General features: G+C 35.3%; 1 protein-coding gene across 4 annotated transcripts in view; it reads left to right on the top strand.

The window, feature by feature from the left end:
• erbin (erbb2 interacting protein) overlaps positions 1 to 18,975 on the top strand; it is a 115,463-nt gene that overhangs the window by 57,121 nt on the left and 39,367 nt on the right. For all 4 annotated transcript variants that reach the window (XM_003216339.4, XM_008102890.3, XM_008102889.3 and 1 more), the window contains exons 5-12: positions 4,572 to 4,650; positions 4,829 to 4,918; positions 6,743 to 6,799; positions 14,692 to 14,755; positions 15,277 to 15,351; positions 16,010 to 16,154; positions 17,334 to 17,406; positions 18,132 to 18,261. In XM_003216339.4, coding sequence (XP_003216387.2) covers positions 4,572 to 4,650; positions 4,829 to 4,918; positions 6,743 to 6,799; positions 14,692 to 14,755; positions 15,277 to 15,351; positions 16,010 to 16,154; positions 17,334 to 17,406; positions 18,132 to 18,261 — 713 coding nt within the window. The remainder of the gene's footprint in view (positions 1 to 4,571; positions 4,651 to 4,828; positions 4,919 to 6,742; positions 6,800 to 14,691; positions 14,756 to 15,276; positions 15,352 to 16,009; positions 16,155 to 17,333; positions 17,407 to 18,131; positions 18,262 to 18,975) is intronic.

The following is an 18,975-nucleotide window of genomic DNA, read 5'->3' as shown; positions in this document are numbered from 1 at the left end:
CAATAACTTTGCCAGTTCTAGGCATTGAGGAAGGCAGCAGCAGTTCAGATTCAGTGGTACTAAGTAGACAGAATTGAGTTCTGGAGAAGATGGTTTTGATTTTTGAGACAGAAGCATTTTGAAATTATTAGGAAACAACATGTTGCTGAATCAGTTCAGGTTGATAAGTACTTTATAGATATTCAGACATTGTTATGTTTTAAGCATGTTTGTCACAAAGATGAAGATTCTTGAAAGAAAACTCTAACAAACCACTCATGTTTCTAGTTCATAAGCTATATGGCTATTTCCTAGAAAGTAAATAGACACTATTCATGGGGTATATCGATCCAATGTGCTTGAGAATGGTATAGGGAAAGAAAAATTAGCCCCAAAACAATAAGTTTGGGATTTATTGTAGAGACCATTTCAAGTTTCTCAAGGTCTTGTTAATTGGACACTTACATTTCCTTCTTTATTGCTTTTCTGATTATGTTTCAGTTACAGCTAGTGACCAGCCCCGTATTAGACAAACACTTCCAGCCTGACAAAAAAGATCGGAGCAGGTTCCTTCCCACTGCTTTTTGTATAGGTATTAAAGGCTGGAGTATTCTGGTTTTAACTACATTCTTTCTTTCCTTGTCCCTTTCCCTAATGAGATATTCTTCTTCACTTTCGCACACTAACCCATGGCTGAATAATTTCCTTAGGAGAGGAAGATAGGACAGTTGTTTAGGATCTTCAGTTTCTTGTTTACTTGATGCAGACTTTAAATGGGAAAGTTGCACATTGTCAATCTCAAAGGAAGGCAGTTGTAGTCCCTTTCTGAACATATTTCGTGATAGCTGCACTTTATGTTTGCTGTAAATTGGAAATATGTTCAGTTAGATGTCTAAAGACTGCAGCTATTTGGCAGTGTCCTTGTACTACAGATTCCTTGCCCAAATAATTACAGCTAATATATAGTGTGATTTGTTCCTGCTTACAGTAAAAAAACTGCCAGCTGAGATTTGGCCTCATTTGATGTGTTGTTTTGCTATTCTTTTTGACTTGAAATTTTAATGTGGATTCTGGCATGCAATATGTGGAGTTCTATGCAGTGTGTTTACTTTTTTATATTGCTTAGTCTTCAGAATGCCTAGGGAATTTGGTAGAAATTACTGATAGTTGCTGTCTTAATCACTTTAATATGATTCCTATGTGTGACTTTCCTAAATGTATAGGCACTGCTTGACTTTTCTCGAAATGCAGTTCCTAATCTTATCCACTTCCACATACTGTATTGTGTGTGAGAAGGACCACCAACCTTGTTGCTGTGCTTTGCTATCACATCTTTGGATATTTGCTTAGATTACTTCATTAAGCAAATGAAAGGAGATATGTTGGAAACAGCTTGCAGTCATGTTCATTTTGTGGGCTACATTTCTCCTGCCTGTTCTGTCTTCTTTTAGTCTCAGTCATATCTTATTGGGACATGTATTTATAATGTGCATGTATATGTATTATATATGTGCAGGTGCATACGGAAGCATGTACATACACAATCTGTTTAATGGGCACCAGCAACATAATTTCTCCACAACTGCCTAAATGTAACTACATTGTACTGTAAAATAGATTTTTTGACATAACTTGGAAGAATTTGTACACATTTTTTACAACTCAGATGTAAAGTGGCCCTGACATAGAATAACATGAAGTTCAGTTTGAAGATTCTTGGTAAAATTTCATATTAAAATATATTTTAGATTGGAATTCAAATAAACCCTGACCCAGCAGTTGCTTTGAAATACTGTATACTTAATAAACCATACAAAACTCAGCTTTGCCTATATAATCACTATTTAATGTTATTCACTTTGCTTCTCTGACTCACTTGAAGTTTGCACTGGAATTTTTTCTTTTTGTTTGCTTCTATGACCCTATATCCCTATATCCCAGGATCTGATCCCAGATTATCTGCTTTAAACTGGATTATATGAGTCTCTTCCGCCAGATAATCTGGGATAATATCCTGTGATATAAGGCAGTGTAGAAGGTGCCTTTGTCCCATAACCTATAGTTCTTCTTGAAACATTCTTGGCACCTGGCTAGGCTAATACTTTTATGTTCAAGACACTTCTGTTATTCATCTTAAAATTGTTCAATAGTGGTTTGGGAGATATAACATGCTCTTCTTTTCCTGCTTCCCCTCTTGTAACAGCCCAGTGAAGAGTTCTGGAGAATGCAAAATGTTCAGATTTAACACATTTTGGTTAATTCTTATGAAGTATGGCTGTACTGTAAATTTTGAACTGTCTTCAAAATGCGACGAAGCTGGTTGGGGGTGGGGGTGGTATTAACATATTTGAAGCAATTTGTTTTACCAATTTTCTATTCTTTCACCTCCTCTGACAGCCTCTTAATCATTCTTCACCCCCCCCCCCCCAAATAATGATGGGGCTAACATGTTTTATTTATTTATTTTATTTTGTCTTCATGATATACTGTATAAAGAAATAAGCAAATCAGGGGATATTTTGTTCTATAGAATGAAAGTTGTCAAACTTACAGAATTTTGAAGCTGCTAGGCTGGAATTAATTTGTTGATTTGGCACTCACCAGTGTAGACTCAGTGAAGATTAGGAGAGGCTATCTGACTTTAGAAAATAATTGTCCTTACTTTAAGTATCTGTTTTTATATTGCCAGTTCTTTGCAATGGGATTTTCATACTATTTTCTTGGCCTAGTGAGGGGTGGGTGAAGAAGTAAGATTTGCAAAGAGTAAGAGCAGGGTAGCTGCAACATTATATTTATATTTTATGGTTGCTTCTAGTCAAAAACACTTGAACTCCAGTTACAGATCTCTTCATATGGGGCCATTTAACTATGTCTTGAAAGTACTCAGCAATGTAGGATAAGAGAGGTTTCCTGAATTCTTCTTTCTGGCTCATTCACTGACTCACAACCTCTACAGAACAAATTTTGATTTCACTTTACAATATTGCAGACATTTATCCTGAGTTAGGAGCAGAAGTGCTATCATTTCCATTTGAGCCACTTCACATATCATTTGCAGACATACATATGTGTCAGAAACAATATACCATGTAGAATGTTTGAACATGGACATACTGTGATTGTGAATCAAAGTATGGATTTAAAGTAGGCATTACATCTGAATGTTTAAGCATTATTTGAAAATATCTTTGAACAAGTATGTTATTACAAAAACAGCTAATTTTTGTATAAATATGCATGCACCTGGAAAGTGTTCTGTGTTGTTTTGAAAAAAAAAAAGATCTATATATTTGTATCATGTTAATACAGACCTGCACTGAACATGATGGCATTCACATTTATACTAGTCTTCATTCTGTTTTTATTATAAAAGGCAAGGAAATAAATTTATTTTCTAAGTTATTTTATAGCAGCTGAAATATACGTTGCTTTTGGAAGATTTTGAATGCAAGTATTATAAGAAAGATTTATTTGTATGTTATCTCTGGCTTCAACAGCATAAATAAGGCTCTTAGTATGGATGTGATAACTGACATTGTGTGTTTATTAGATACTTTTTTGCAGCTATTTTTATTTTATCATATATTAATGTTTCAAAGCATGAACCATATCTCACTAAAATTAATCTTAACATTTCTAATTTTAGTGTAACATTTTATATGATAAAACAGGGTGCTAAAGCAGTATCATATTAGTATTCTATTGTTTCAAAATAATCAGAACTCATATTTATATCGGCCATGTTAATACAGATTTTGTAACAGCTGCAACTAGAATATATTATGCTAATCGAGTATATGCATGATTGTGCATGAATTCCTTTATTTCATAACTCTTCATGCCATTTGTACTTTATTTTTCTGTAATTTTGCTCCTAGCAATCAGGGTAACAAGCTCTAAAGAATTTAAAGCCTTTCCTTCTGACTGCAAGAAATTTTATGTAGAAACAATTCTGACTTCTGAGTTTTCACCTGGCATTATTATACATGTTCTGATATAATTCATGGTTTCAAGGATTAGAAGCTTAATGAAAACGAAGATTCTTTGTAAACTAAGATCTGTGGCCACCATATTCTCTGGCTTTTCTACAGTTCCCAAGAATCACAGCACAATAAAGCTAATGAAATGCTTGATTCAGCATCTCTGATAGTTAGAGTTTAGGCAGTTCAGTGAAAGATAGGAAGTCTATAGAGACACTTGCTGCTGCCATTTCACAAAGCAGTTTGAATGTATTGATTCATTGCTTAAAGTGGAAACACTAAAATGACACATTTTGGCAGGAGAGATTTTTTTATTATTTTACTTTTTTAAATAGGGTATATGTTTTTATGCTGTTTTTTTTCTTTTAATTGTGTTTATAATTTTAATGTAAATTTTAATTGTTTTGGAAGCTGACATGGGTCCTACTTTTGGAGAAAGGAGGTATACAAATGCAACAGATAAATAAATAATAAAATTGAGTTTTAATCAGAATGCATAGATTCTGTATAATTTGGCAGAATATCATTAGGTCTGCATAAAATAAAGTTGCATTCACATTACATTGCTCTAGGTCTTTTTCCTGATGGACATTGTGTTCTCTGCTTTTACAGGCATACAGGAGTTTCCAGAAAATATCAAAAACTGTAAAGTTTTGGCAATTGTTGAAGCCAGTGTAAATCCCATTTCAAAGTAAGTTCTTAGTTGCCATATGTCATAACTTCATGCCCATGTGTTAAGCACTGTGTTCACTACTTTTATATAAAAAAACACAGTAAAACAAAATATGGATGATATGGTGTGTTTTCACAGAAAACATTTAATTTTGCATTTGCTAATGCTAATTTTTGTCTGTGTTCAATTGTTTTAGGCTACCAGATGGATTTTCCCAGTTGTTAAACCTAACACAGCTATACCTGAATGATGCTTTCCTTGAGTTTTTACCCGCCAATTTTGGCAGGTAAGTTTGCAAATGAGTTTGAAAATCCAGAAGCTCCCCCTATTCAGAACATAATGCAAAGCACCGTGTGTGTTATGAGGAAGGTTGGAAAGTTGAGTAAACTCTGCCAAATAGTTAGACTGCCAACAAAATGCTGGAGCACCACTCTTCACAATGGATGGGAAAGTATGGGTTTAAATCCCATTGAAAGATAGCATTTGTTTTAATGAAAAGCTGAAAGATAGCTGATAGACTTATGTTTATAATTTAATTTCTGAGAAAGACTCATGGACATAGGTTTATTTACAAGGACCTAGCTAACATATGAATGATGGGAATTGCACTCCCGACATTTGTAGGTAATAGGTTGCTCACCCCTAATATAAAATCTCTTGTGATTCTGATGTCATATCATTTTTGCATGACCAATTTCATTTGTGCTCTTGGGAAACAGACAGGGAAAGAAAGGCCAGTCGGAAGGTTGTGAGAAATAGAGAGAAATAAAGAAAAATATTCCTTATCATTACAATGTTTTGAGTCTTACTTTTATGCTAGGTGTGAAAAATGCACATGATTGGAAAGCATAAATGGGGATAAGTCCTATTTTTTCCCTCTTGGCCATTGCTCCTGCTGTCTTTCAGTCATAAACTATACTTGCATTTTACTCATAACATATAAAACCACCTTTCATGACATTGTTTAATTAGATTCTTACCCGTTATCCTCTGTTTCTGGCTGTCCTATTTCGTAATCTGCAAAACACTTTTATGCAATAAAATCTTCTATATTGCAGAGCAAAAACAAAATGGCAACTAATTGGCAAGTAGAAAGTAGACCTTTAGTGAATCACAGTCTAAATATTTTTGCAAAAAAGGATGACTATATTGATTTGCTTTGTGGTAATTATAAACAAGATATAGAAGACCTTGGCATGGGTTATTCCTAGATGATGATGATAATAATAATAATAATATCATAATAATAAGTTTATTTTTATATCCCGCCCCATCTCCCCGAAGGGACTTGGGCAGCTCACATGGGGCCAAGCCCAACAACATACAATAAAATACAACAGTATAAAATACACAATATAAAATACAACAATATAAAATACATAACAATCACAGATATTGGGTTGAGTTTAGGTCATTGGAGGAGACAAAGCATACATTTCCGAACATAGCAACGGAAAAAGTTGCTTGAGGATGTTAAACACATTTAATATAAACTAGTTGAGTTGCTTAATATTAGTGATGTAGAATTAAATCATAACAAGGAGAAGAAGAAAGTTAGCAAGCATTTCCAATCGATAAGAATTAATGGTTTTGGATTTGTACAGTCATGAATGGTAGTTGTATGCTTCAGGATTTCCTACACTAGCCACTTCAGATCTTAACAGTTTGAAGCTCCTTGGAACATTATGCTCATTCAGTTGGTATTTTCTTTCACATCTTCCCTGATTTAGACTCCAGAGGGTTCTTGAACCTCTGGAACAAATTTAAGCCATACTTGGTGGAGAAAATTTCAGGAAGGAGAAGATGAATCCAGTCTTCTATCTTGCCCATTCTGCTGGTGGTGCAATAGTGTCAGATATAATCCCTGAATTCCTGAAATAACAACCAATCTAAATACAGTACTAAGAAATATAGCAAAAACTCAAAGAATTTCATTTGAAAATCCCCCTTGAATATAAATGCTCATAATGATTTTTTTACATGGCCCATAATTGAAAATTAAGTCCTACTAATGTTTGAATTATTGTAATAGTAATATAAACAAGTTTATTTTGTTTCAGATGTACCCAGTTTTACCATTTAATAGAAGTCTATTATGTTTATTTTACAGATTAACTAAACTCCAGATTTTGGAGCTTAGAGAAAACCAGTTAAAAATGTTGCCAAAGTAAGTATATATTGATATTTGAGTTTATTTTGCTGTGAATAATTTGTTTGAAATGTTAAGAATATAAATGAAAGCTTCACAATCAACTTCAAACTGTTTTCCTCTGTAAAAAAAGGCATTGTTCATCCTCCAGATATTTCAGGCTTTCTTTTATAGTGATACCTATATTAAATGAAAAAAAACTATATTGCTTACTAGCCTTGTTACAGGATAGCATGGCTTTTCTTTTGGTTTCATGTCTTGTCTTATATCAACAAACATAAGGCCAAAAAGTCATCTAAATTACCTTTAATGTGGAATTATAATAACTGCAGATAACTGATCATTCCATGTGTTTTCTGTAGGCTGTTTCATATTTTACAGTTATCTATAGGGAGAAAGATCAGTATAAGTTGTGTACAGCCATAATGCTTGAAATGCATAATGAATAAGTTTCCTGCTGCTAATGAGGCTGCTGCTATGCTAAATTGCCTGAGGATTTCTGTGTAGGAAAATGGAATGCAGCAATAAATCAGTTAGGTTTTGGTTGTTAAAAAAACATGCCTTATATAAAATGGTCATATGCAACTGAGTGTCACATTTATATACAGTAGAGTCTCTCTTATCCAACGTAAACGGGCTGGTAGAACGTTGGATAAACGAATACATTGGATAATAAGAAGAGATTAAGGAAAAGCCTATTAAACATTAAATTAGGTTATGATTTTACAAATTAAGCACCAAAACATCATGTTATACAACAAATTTGACAGAAAAAGTAGTTCAGTACGCAGTAATGCTATGTTGTAATTACTGTATTTACGAATTTAGCACCGAAATATCACGATGTATTGAAAACATTGACTACAAAAATGCGTTGGATAATCCAGAACATTGGATAAATGAGTGTTGGATAAGTGAGACTCTACTGTACATTGAAAGAAAGACAAGTGTTTTTGAATTAATTCTACTTGAAGCGAAATAATCACTTTCTAATACTATATTTTTCAGTTCTAAGATGCAAATCCCCCCCATATAAATATTTCTAAAAAAGAGTGTGTCTTGTCTTAGAATCGTGGGCATTCTTTTCCTTATATAAATGCTCTTTTTCCTGTTGGTAATACTGAAATTAATGTATGTCTTACAATCAGTGGCGTCTTAGAGAAATACGTTATTTACGCCGATTTCATTCTAACAGATGTCTCTTCTGTAGGAGTGATGTTGCTCAGTTTTTTAGTTTGTGTGTGTCACAAGCTTCCTTTTAAGGAAGACATGGCGGGTTGTTGTATTTAGCCAAACAGTCTCAGGAAATAGAGAATTTCCTAGATCCCTTGACATCAACAGTTTTTGCTGACAGTTGCCAGTAAGCCTTGCAGGAGATAGCTGGTCATGATGGCTAGTCCTCTCTTCCAACAGCCATAGCAAGCATTGATTAGCAAGGAAAGCGTCTGTGCAGAGTCCGTACGATGAAAAATTGCCTCTTCGTTTGCCTTTCTTTATTGTTTGGTATGTCTTCCCTTTGTTGTAGGTGGACAATGATGTGGAGAAACTTGGATAGCCACTAACAGGGAACTGGGACATCAATAGGTTTTGATCTAGAAGAAGCTTTGTCAAAGAATATATAATGTACTAGCTGTGCCCGGCCATGCGTTGCTGTGGCTTGTCTGGTGGTGGTGTTGAGGTAGTGGTCGTATTGAATGTCTGTTGTATGGTTGTCTTTATGTTTAGTATGCATTTGGTTGTTTGTATACTGTGAAAGTGGTGAGGGTAGAGGGGGTCTATGTCCCTGTGTAGTATTGTATAGTATTTATACGTTGTCCATGTGTTGTGAATGCTTGGATTGTGTCCTGCTGCATAGTAGAAAGGGTTGGGCTGGATGGCCCTTAGGGGTCTCTCCAAACTCTTGGATTCTATGCTTCTATTATTATTATTATTATTATTATTATCATCATCATCATCATCATCATCATCATCATCATCTTCCATCATCATTATTATGTAGAGGCTGGATGGCATCTGTTAGGAGTGCTTGGATTGTGTCCTCCTGCATGGTAGAAGGAAATTGATCTGGATGATCCTTAGGGGTCACTCCAAACCTTAGGATTGTATGATCATCATCATCATCATCATCATCATCTTCTTCTTCTTCTTCTTCTTCTTCTTCTTCGTATTAGTATTGAGAGGCTGCATGGCCATCTGTTGGGAGTGCTTGGATTGCGTCCTGCATGGCAAAATTGGGTTGGACTGGATGGCCTTTAGGGGTGTCTCCTAACTGTCTGATGCTATGATTCGATGTGTATTATTATTGTGGAGATATTGGATGGCCATCTGTCAGGAGTGGTTGGATTGTGTCCTCACTCATGATATAAGGAAGTTGAACTGGATGATCCTTAGGGGTATCTGCTAACCTTAGGATTGTATGATATTCTTATTGTTATTATTATTATTATTATTATTATTATTATTATTATTATTATTATTATTGAGAGGCTGGCTGGCCATCTGTTGGGAGTGCTTGGATTGTATTGTCTAATGGCAGAGTTGGGTTGGACTGGATGGCTTTTAGGGGTCTCTCCTAACTGTCTGATTCTATGATTCGATTTGTATTATTACTGTGCAGATCTTGGATGGCCATCTGTCAGGAGTGCTTGGTTTGTGTCTTCCTGCATGGTAGAAGGAAGTTAAACTGGATGATCCTTAGGGGTGTCTCCTAACCTTATGATTGTATGATCATCATCATCACCATCATCATTGTCTTATTATTATTATTATTATTATTATTATTATTATTATTATTATTATTATTATTATATATTATGACACAGCAAACAAGATAGACATGCTGGATCTCATATCACAAAATCACAAGGCGAACACTTCCCAAGTGTCTAGGACTGTGTGATGTAATAATAATAATAATAATAATAATAATAATAATAATAATAATAATAAATTATTATTATTATTATTATTATTGAGAGGCTGGGTGGCCATCTGATGGGCATGCTTGGATTGTGTCATCCATGGCAGAATTGGGTTGGACTAGATTACCACAGTAATTATTTCATATTACAGTAGAATCTCACTTATCCAACATTCGCTTATCCAGTGTTTTGGATTATCCAACGCAGTCTGCCTTTTAGTAGTCAATGTCTTTGTAGTCAATGTTTTAGATTCATTATGATATTTTGGTGCCAGATTTGTAAATACAGTAATTACAACATAGCATTACTGAGCATTGAACTACTTTTTCTGTCAAATTTGTTGTATAACATGATGTTGGGTGCTTAATTTGTATAATCGTTACCTAATTTGATGTTTAATCGGCTTTTCCTGAATCCCTTCTTATTATCCAACATATTCACTTATCCAACGTTCTGCCGGCCTGTTTATGTTGGATAAGTGAGACTCTACTGTATATTTATAATCTTCTGTTATCTGCTTAGAACTGGATTATATGAGGCCCCTTCTTCACAGCTTTATAAAATGCACACTGAAGTGAATTATCTGGCAGTGTGGAGTCAAGATAATCCAGTTCAAAGCAGATAATATAAGATTATAAATGGGTAATATAGCTGTGTGGAAGGGCCTTGAGTCGACGCTGCCATATAATCCGGTTAAAATCTGATAATCTGTATTTTATAGGCAGTGTGGAAGAGGCCTCAGGCCAAACTGTGCCTGTCCCCTGGGCTGAGTAGGTTGCTAGGAGACCAAGTGGGCAGAGCTTAGTCTTCTAACTGGCAGCAATTGGATAAAAATAATTATTCATCTCCCTCTAATTAGGACTTCATTTTTCTTTTCTTTTTGTTGTATGAACCTAGAGGCATGGATGAGGGGTTGTGTTGCCAAGTTTAGTGTTTCTGGGATGTGTAGTTTTGTTGTTTTGTACTAGGCCGAATTTTTTTTATCCTTTTATATATATAGACTAGCTGTGCCCGGCCACGCGTTGCTGTGGCGAAGTATGGTGGTATGGGAAATAAAGTATTGAGGAATTGGTGGTAGTTAAGGTAAAGGGTAAAGGTTTTCCCCTGACATTAAGTCCAGTCGTGTCTGACTCTGGGGGTTGGTGCTCATCTTTAGTCTACACTGCCATATAATCCAGTTGAAATCAGATAATCTGTATTTTATAGGCAGTGTGGAAGAGGTCTGATTGAAGTGGCCCTGGTCTGAGTGGGTTGCTAGGAGACCAAGTGGGTGGAGCTTAGCCTTCTAACTGACAGCAGACCAAGTGGGTGGAGCTTAGCCTTCTAACTGGCAGCAATTGGATAAAAACAATTATTCCTCTCCCTCTAATTAGGACTTTATTTTTCTTTCTTTTTGTTGTATGAACGTGGAGGCATGGATGAGGGGTTGTGCTGCCAAGTTTAGTGTTTCTGAGATGTGTAGTTTTGTTGTTTTGTCCTAGGCCGAAATTTCATTACCCTTTTATATATATAGATTAAGAAGAGGTCTTTGTAATGAACTGTGGAAAATGCAACATAAATTTTACTACAGTAGAGTCTCACTTATCCAACACTCGCTTATCCAACATTCTGGATTATCCAATGCATTTTTGTAGTCAATGTTTTCAAAACATTGTGATATTTTGGTGCTAAATTTGTAAATACAGTAATTACTACATAGCATTACTGCGTATTGAACTACTTTTTCTTTCAAATTTGTTGTATAACATGTTTTGGAGCTTAATTTGTAAAATCATAATGTAATTTGATGTTTAATAGGCTTTTTCCTTAATCCCTATTTATTATCCAACATATTCGCTTATCCAACGTTCTGCTGGCCCGTTTATGTTGGATAAGTGAGACTTTACTGTACTAGGCAAATTAAATTGCTCATGTTCTAGTAGAGATCTGAGTACAGAAAAATGCTTTGTTGAACTCTTATCCTCGTTTTTATAGGTTCTTTTAAAAAATAAAAAGGGCAGGTTTTACACAGGAGTACACACTGAAATAATTGATTATGGTTCGTTTGTAAATAAAATGGCTAAAATGTGGGTGTGGGTACGCACATAAAATACGGTTTGTAGAATAAATGTGTGTTTATTAGATGAAGAAAATGAGCATTTAATCTCATGTTTAATACATGTTGACATACATGTGAAATTTAAACATAAAGAGGTAGCTCTTAATTGGTTAGCACATAGTTAACACTACAGCATAAAAAGTTAGTTATGTGGCTAATTAAATAAAGAATAAATATAATGAACATCTGTGTCCTCTGCTCAAATATGACAGCTTGTATGAGGTTTTATGGTCCTGCTGGCACAAATGTAGGTGCAGGATCTTTTTCCAATTTCCACTGTGCATGAAAATTATCTGTGTGGAGTAGAGTGATATTTTGGAGCATGGTGAAACATAGTGCAAGCAAGAAAGGGCAGGTAAAGAAGGTAAATTCCTGAAAATTGCCTTTTGTTCCTTGCACTGAATATTTTTCTGTCTGTGAAAGGAAAAGCAAGATTACCTCCAACTCATTATCTTTTAAATACGTTTTTTCAACCAGCGTAGAATAAGCTAACACCTTAAATGTAATCAAAATACACGAGTTAAAAGATGTTGAATGCTTTCAATTTATTTAGTTTAAAATGGTGTCAGAAAACCGAATTAGCTGCCAGCATTTGAAACAAAATTAAAAGACAGCACAACTCAATATGAACAGTGACTGTTTTAGATCTCTTGTTACAGGCCTTAGTTTCTGATTGCACACCCCTACTATAAAATATTATTATTTATTATTTGCTTCATTTCTACCCAGTCTTTCTCACCCGAAGGGATTCAGGGTGGCTTACAACTCTTGCAAAATTTCAATGTTGGTAAAAACCAACAATAACAATAAAAACTTTTAAAAAGTTAAAACAATTAAAATTAAGCAATAAAACAGATAAAACAGGATATAAATTTTAAAAGCATATAAAGTGCATAGTTCCACTTTTACTGAACTTTTAAGCACTGAAGTTGAATTGATTTGAATTGAGTAGACTAGAGTAGACTATAGGAAAAGGCAAGCTCTTGGGTTTAGGTTTTGAAGGGTAGACAGGTGATGACAATGTAAAGGAAAGTTTGTCTGTAGTTATTGAGCTTTCACTTTCTAATAATTTCAGACTTTGTTCCATAAGATCACAGGGACGTAATCTATTATTTGGACATAATATATTTAGAATTTCAGTCAACAGATTCTCTAATTTGACACTTGTAGCCATTAAGTATTATGAAATTCCTCACTTGCCTTGCAGACAATTTTATGGTACAGAAGGTAGAAAGGGCAACAAGGAGATCGGCTACTCTTGATCTAATCTTAACAAATGTGGAAGACCTGATCAGTACAGTCGAAGTGGTCAGATCCTTAGCTGCAAATGACCATGTGCTCCTGCAGTTTGCCATACAAAGGAAGGCTGAAACTAAGACAAGTCAAACACGCATTCTGGACTTTAAGAGAGCAGACTTCCAAAAAATGAAGGAAATACTAAGCGGCATTCCATGGATGCCAATATTAAAAGACAAGCGAGTTAAGGATGGATGGGAGTTTTTAAAAAGTGAAATACTCAAGGCGCAAATGTACGTGTGAAAAAGATCTTGGAGTCCTCGTGGACAAGAAGTTAAACATGAGCCAAAAATGTGATGCGGCTGCTAAAAAAGCCAACGGGATTCTGGCCTGCATAAATAGGGGTATAGCATCTAGATCATAGGTTCCCAAACTTATTTGACCTATCACCCCCTTTCCAGAAAAAATATTACTCAGCGCCCTGGAAATTATTTTTCTAAATTTTTTAATAACAATTAAACAGAAAGATATATGTACCTGTGGCCATCACTGTTTCCCTGGATTGCTGCAGTGCCCACCGGGGGGGCGGTAACGCCCACTTTGGAAATCACTGATCTAGATCCAGGGAAGTCATGCTACCCCTCTATTATGCCTTGGTCAGACCACACCTGGAATACTGTGTCCAGTTCTGGGCACCGCAATTGAAGGGAGATGTTGACAAGCTGGAAAGCGTCCAGAGGAGAGCGACTAAAATGATCAAGGGTCTGGAGAACAAGCCCTATGAGGAGCGGCTTAAAGAACTGGGCATGTTTAGCCTGCAGAAGAGAAGGCTGAGAGGAGACATGATAGCCATGTACAAATACGTGAAGGGAAGTCATAGGGAGGAGGGAGCAAGCTTGTTTTCTGCTGCCCTGGAGATTAGGACACGGAACAATGGCTTCGAACTACAGGAAAGGAGATTCCACCTGAACATCAGGAAGAACTTCCTCACTGTGAGAGCTGTTCGGCAGTGGAACTCTCTGTCCCAGACTGTGGTGGAGGCTCCTTCTTTGGAGGCTTTTAAGCAGAGGCTGGATGGCCATCTGTCAGGGGTGCTTTGAATGTGATTTCCTGCTTCTTTGCAGGGGGTTGGACTGGATGGCTCATGAGGTCTCTTCCAACTCTACTATATTCTATGATTCTATAATTCTAGATCATTATCACAACAGAGCTTGAAATTCTTTAAGCAAGAAGGGGGGAATAAATTGTTCCTGTCTCCCCCCCCCCCCTTTCCTAGTGAAGTCATGTATATAGTGGGTTATGTATTAGTACAGAGCAGGCTGAAAATAAATGAAAATACTATTAAAATAAATAATCTCACATTAGGACAGAATAAAATCTAAGATAGTGAATGAAGATAGTTTTCTGAATAAATTGAAAGGAGGGCATATTTTAATTGAACTAGATTGTGTTTCTTTGTCTCATGTGAGTGATAAGTGATGTATGACTTATTTAATATTGTATGAAAATCCAACTATTAAGCATGTCTGTTTTATAGAGCTTTTAACCACCATCTAATGATGGTTAAAAAGATACATTAGTGTCAACACAAGAAGATTAGATTTAAATGGTATTTTTTGTAAACCTAATTCCTTATTAATCTTTTCCCTCTGCAGAACCATGAACAGACTGACTCAGCTGGAGAGGCTAGACCTCGGAAGTAATGAATTCACAGAAGTGGTGCGTTTTAGCTAAGTAACACAGCTTTCCTAAAACCTCTTATCCTTAAATCTATTTTTAATCAATGTCAGATATAAAAATCAGCTTAACTGCTATCTCACAGAGCAACTGTTGTCTGTATCTTAATGCTTAAGGGAATCTATTTTTAAAGCCTCCTTCTTTATTCAGATTTCATTTCTTATCAGTGTGGCATTTGTGTGGCTAACAAAGTATTTTCATATGCCTTTTACCCTATAAACAAACTATGTTCTTATTCAGTGGCATATCAAGTCATGTCACGTGGGCAAATAAATACTTAGTTATACAAAGAGCATTATTTTACATGTGCCTATGCAATGAAACTTATTTGGAAAGAACATGCAGTTCAGTAAACCTCAGTTGAATCTTTAAAGCCTTTTGAAAATTTTGGATAGTTAAGTAACTTAGTAAGTAACAGTAATATAGAGAAAAATAAATTAGTCAGGAGAAATACATTTTATTGAGTTAAGCTTAAGGTATTATTTTGTGTTTGTTTTTAATAGCCTGAAGTACTTGAACAGTTAAGTGGGTTAAAAGAATTTTGGATGGATGGTAACAGATTAACTCTTATTCCAGGGGTATGTATATTTCATACTTTTAATACATTGAATTGTGTTTGCGTAGTACAACAATTAAATGTTATATATAAATGACAGTTGAATATGTAATTGTACATATAAACATGTTTTTATTTCTGATTCTGAATATGATTCCATTTCTTGAAGTACTTATAATGAATATTCCAGACATTATTGATGAATGTTTTATCTGACATAAGATACAATTCAGGCCTTAGTAAGCTGAATCTAGTATGGTATGCTTGGTAGTAGCTTTCTTTGCCACTGGAATCAGGAGCTGATTCCTACAAACCCGCAAAGCAGTGCCTCAACTTCCATCAAAACCTGCTTTGGTAAGTTAGGAGTCCTTCAGCCAGTTTTCTGTGTTCTGAGTAACGCTGCTGGGAGAATAACTAATTGAAGAGGTGTTCATATATTTAAGCTGAATTTTAAGTGGCATCTTATAAGGAAATATCTCTGACTAGACAGATTTAAATTTTATCAGGTAATAATAAAAATATGGACTCAATTTTATTATCAGAAATCAAAGCTATACATTTTAAGAGTATATATGATTATACAGAATTATGTTAGACTCAATATTTTATAATCTGTTGAATAGTATATGCAGTATTAATATGTTAATAAGAATCTCTTATCTTTGTTTCTATACTTTCAGTTTATGGGCAGTTTGAAACATCTGATCTACTTGGATGTTTCCAAAAACAACATTGAAACCCTTGAAGAAGGCATTTCAGGATGTGAAAGTTTACAAGACCTGCTGTTATCTAGTAATTCACTGCAGCAGTTGCCAGAGTCTATTGGTGTGTATTGTTAACTATAAATATTACATAAAAACATAGTAAACTTTTTTATCATCCTGTAAACCAAACACAAAACTACTTTAAATATGCATTTTCTTTTTTTTAAAACCTATGTTAAGTTGATCTTAAAACTTAAAACATAATTCAGTGGTTGAAGTGTCAAAGAGTGGCAAAGCACACCCAGTTTAAGGTCCCTGCTCAATTGATGTCTTCACTGCTTGTTATGAAGACAAAATGTTTGGCAAATTAGGCAAGTCTGGCACTCTGAGAAAGAGTAAAGAATAAATCTATCCAAATATATTTTGATTGTGGGTGGAATTTCAAATCTGCTCATCATGATAAAGAACCTAATATACTGACTTCCTTTAAAAGTATTATACTAAAAAATTTAAAGCTTAAAAAGTTAAATAACACAATTGTTTAAAAACTTGTAAACCATTGGATTAATTAGCTCAAATATAGGTCATGAATTGTTTTCAAGGATTTTAAAAAACCCAACAATATATTATATTCAAATAAGATGCAATTCTAAAGGAGATTTTACTTTTTATTATTCAGCATTGCGTATTGTGAAATTATCATAATTGAAATGAGTGGGGATACTTACTCGTTTCCCTGTAGCCTACATCACCCCAGAAATCTCAGAACTGAAAGCATGGGTTCTGTCAGATAGAACTATTTGTGATTAGTTGTTAGGCTTGGCTTCTACAGAACAATGCCTTTCTTGTAGGGAAAAAGAAAGGACAGTATTTGCTCTCCTTTAAAATGAATTTGCCCCTCCCTTTGAGAGTTAGATTAGAAGTGCCAGTCACCAGTGGAGTCTAGTCTTTTGAAGGCCTTATTACATAAGTCTAGTATGGGATACAGTGTGAGTTTAGAGATGGATCCCTGCCATCGTTAGACCTAAGAGAAAAAAATACCTTTGTCTACCTTTCTTTGTGTCCCATACTGGACACAATGAATTGTGTCCTGTTCATTGTGTCCTGTTCATTCCAACATTTAATGAATAAATCAAGTGTTAATCTTACCCGGACCTACTGAAATCAGTGGGACTTAACTTAGTTGTGTCTAACAAATCACATTCATTTCAGTAGTCTATTTGAGGTAGGACTATGATTAGATATATCAGTGTTTGTTTTAGTTAGAATCCTATTTAATAATGTTTTTATTTTATAACAGGTTGTCTAAAGAAATTAGCAATTCTTAAAATTGATGAAAATCAGCTAATGTATTTGCCAGATTCCATAGGAGGGTAGGTATTTCTCTAACATCTTCATTAAAAAATAAGAAGCCTGACTTATTTTGTTCTATAATGATTCTTGGTTAGATTACTGATAGGTATTACATATACAGTAGAGTCTCACTTATCCAACATAAACGGGCTGGCAGAATGTTGGATAAGCAAATATGTTGGATAATAAGGAGGGATTAAGGAAAAGCCTATTAAATATCAAGTTAGATTATGATTTTACAAATGAAGCACCAAAACATCATGTTAGACAACAAATTTGACAGAAAAAGTAATTCAATACGCAGTAATGCTATGTAGTAATTACTGTATTTACGAATTTAGCACCAAAATATCACGATGTATTGAAAACATTGACTACAAAAATGCATTGGATAATTCAGAACGTTGGATAAGTGAATGTTGGATAAGTGAGACTCTACTGTATTGGGCACAGTCTTATGGATTTTTAGTATACTGGTACAAGTATCCTGGACTTCACAGTTGTGCAACCAGTCATGCTGAGGTTGTCATAGCCTTGAGATATAACCAATTGCGCAGTTATTAGCTCTCTGCCTAACATGTCATAAATAAAAAGATATGTGTTTGTGAAACATTTGGCTGCATTGTAACCTACAAGTCTTTCAAAAGGTGCAGGCTTAAGGGTTTTTTGTTGTAGGTAGAGAGCTGACTTTAAAATAATTTGAAGAAAATAATACATTTGTTGTACCTTTTTCTACTTTGTTCAGGTTAACATCAGTTGAGGAACTGGACTGTAGTTTTAATGAGATTGAAGCCTTGCCTTCATCTGTTGGGCAGCTCTCCAATATAAGGACTTTTGCTGCGGATCATAACTTCTTAACACAGTTGCCACCAGAGGTATACTTTCATTTATGAATCTTGTTTTATCTCTTCATCTCGTATGACTGTAAGGAAATAATTGAAATCTGATAATGGAGGCATAGCTGGAAAAAATATTCTTGAAGTTTGCGCACAGTAAAGGTACCAGGTTCAAACCCCGGGAGCGGCGTGAGCGGCCGCTGTTAGCTCCAGCTTCTGCCAACCTAGCAGTTCGAAAACATGCCAATGTGAGTAGATCAATAGGTACCACTCCGGCGGGAAGGTAACGGCACTCCATGCAGTCATGCTGGCCACATGACCTTGGAGGTGTCTATGGACAATACCGGCGCTTCGGCTTAGAAATGGAGATGAGCACCAACCCCCAGAGTCAGACATGACTGGACTTAACGTCAGGGAAAACCTTTACCTTTACCTAACGGATAAGATAAGATGTAGACCACTAAAGCAGAAGACCACTCATCTGCCAGATTACATAAAAGGGCAGAAGCTGCTGAAAAATAAGTATCAGTATCGGTTGCTTAGAACTATGAATGGCAAGGGGCTCTTGTGGTCATGCTCTGGTTTTGGCTTTTTATAAGCATCTTGGCCTTTCTTTCAACAGAAGCCTGAACTAGAAAGGCCTTTAGTCTAACCTGTTACAGTTACCGTGTTTCCCCGAAAATAGGACATCCCCATAAAATAAGACCTAGTAGAGATTTTGGTGACCGGCTAAATATTAGACCTCCCGCGAAA

The sequence above is a fragment of the Anolis carolinensis genome, chromosome 2 (assembly GCF_035594765.1).
Source record: "Anolis carolinensis isolate JA03-04 chromosome 2, rAnoCar3.1.pri, whole genome shotgun sequence".
NCBI classification, from domain to species: Eukaryota; Metazoa; Chordata; class Lepidosauria; order Squamata; family Dactyloidae; genus Anolis; species Anolis carolinensis.
This window is presented reverse-complemented; position numbering and strand designations above follow the sequence as displayed.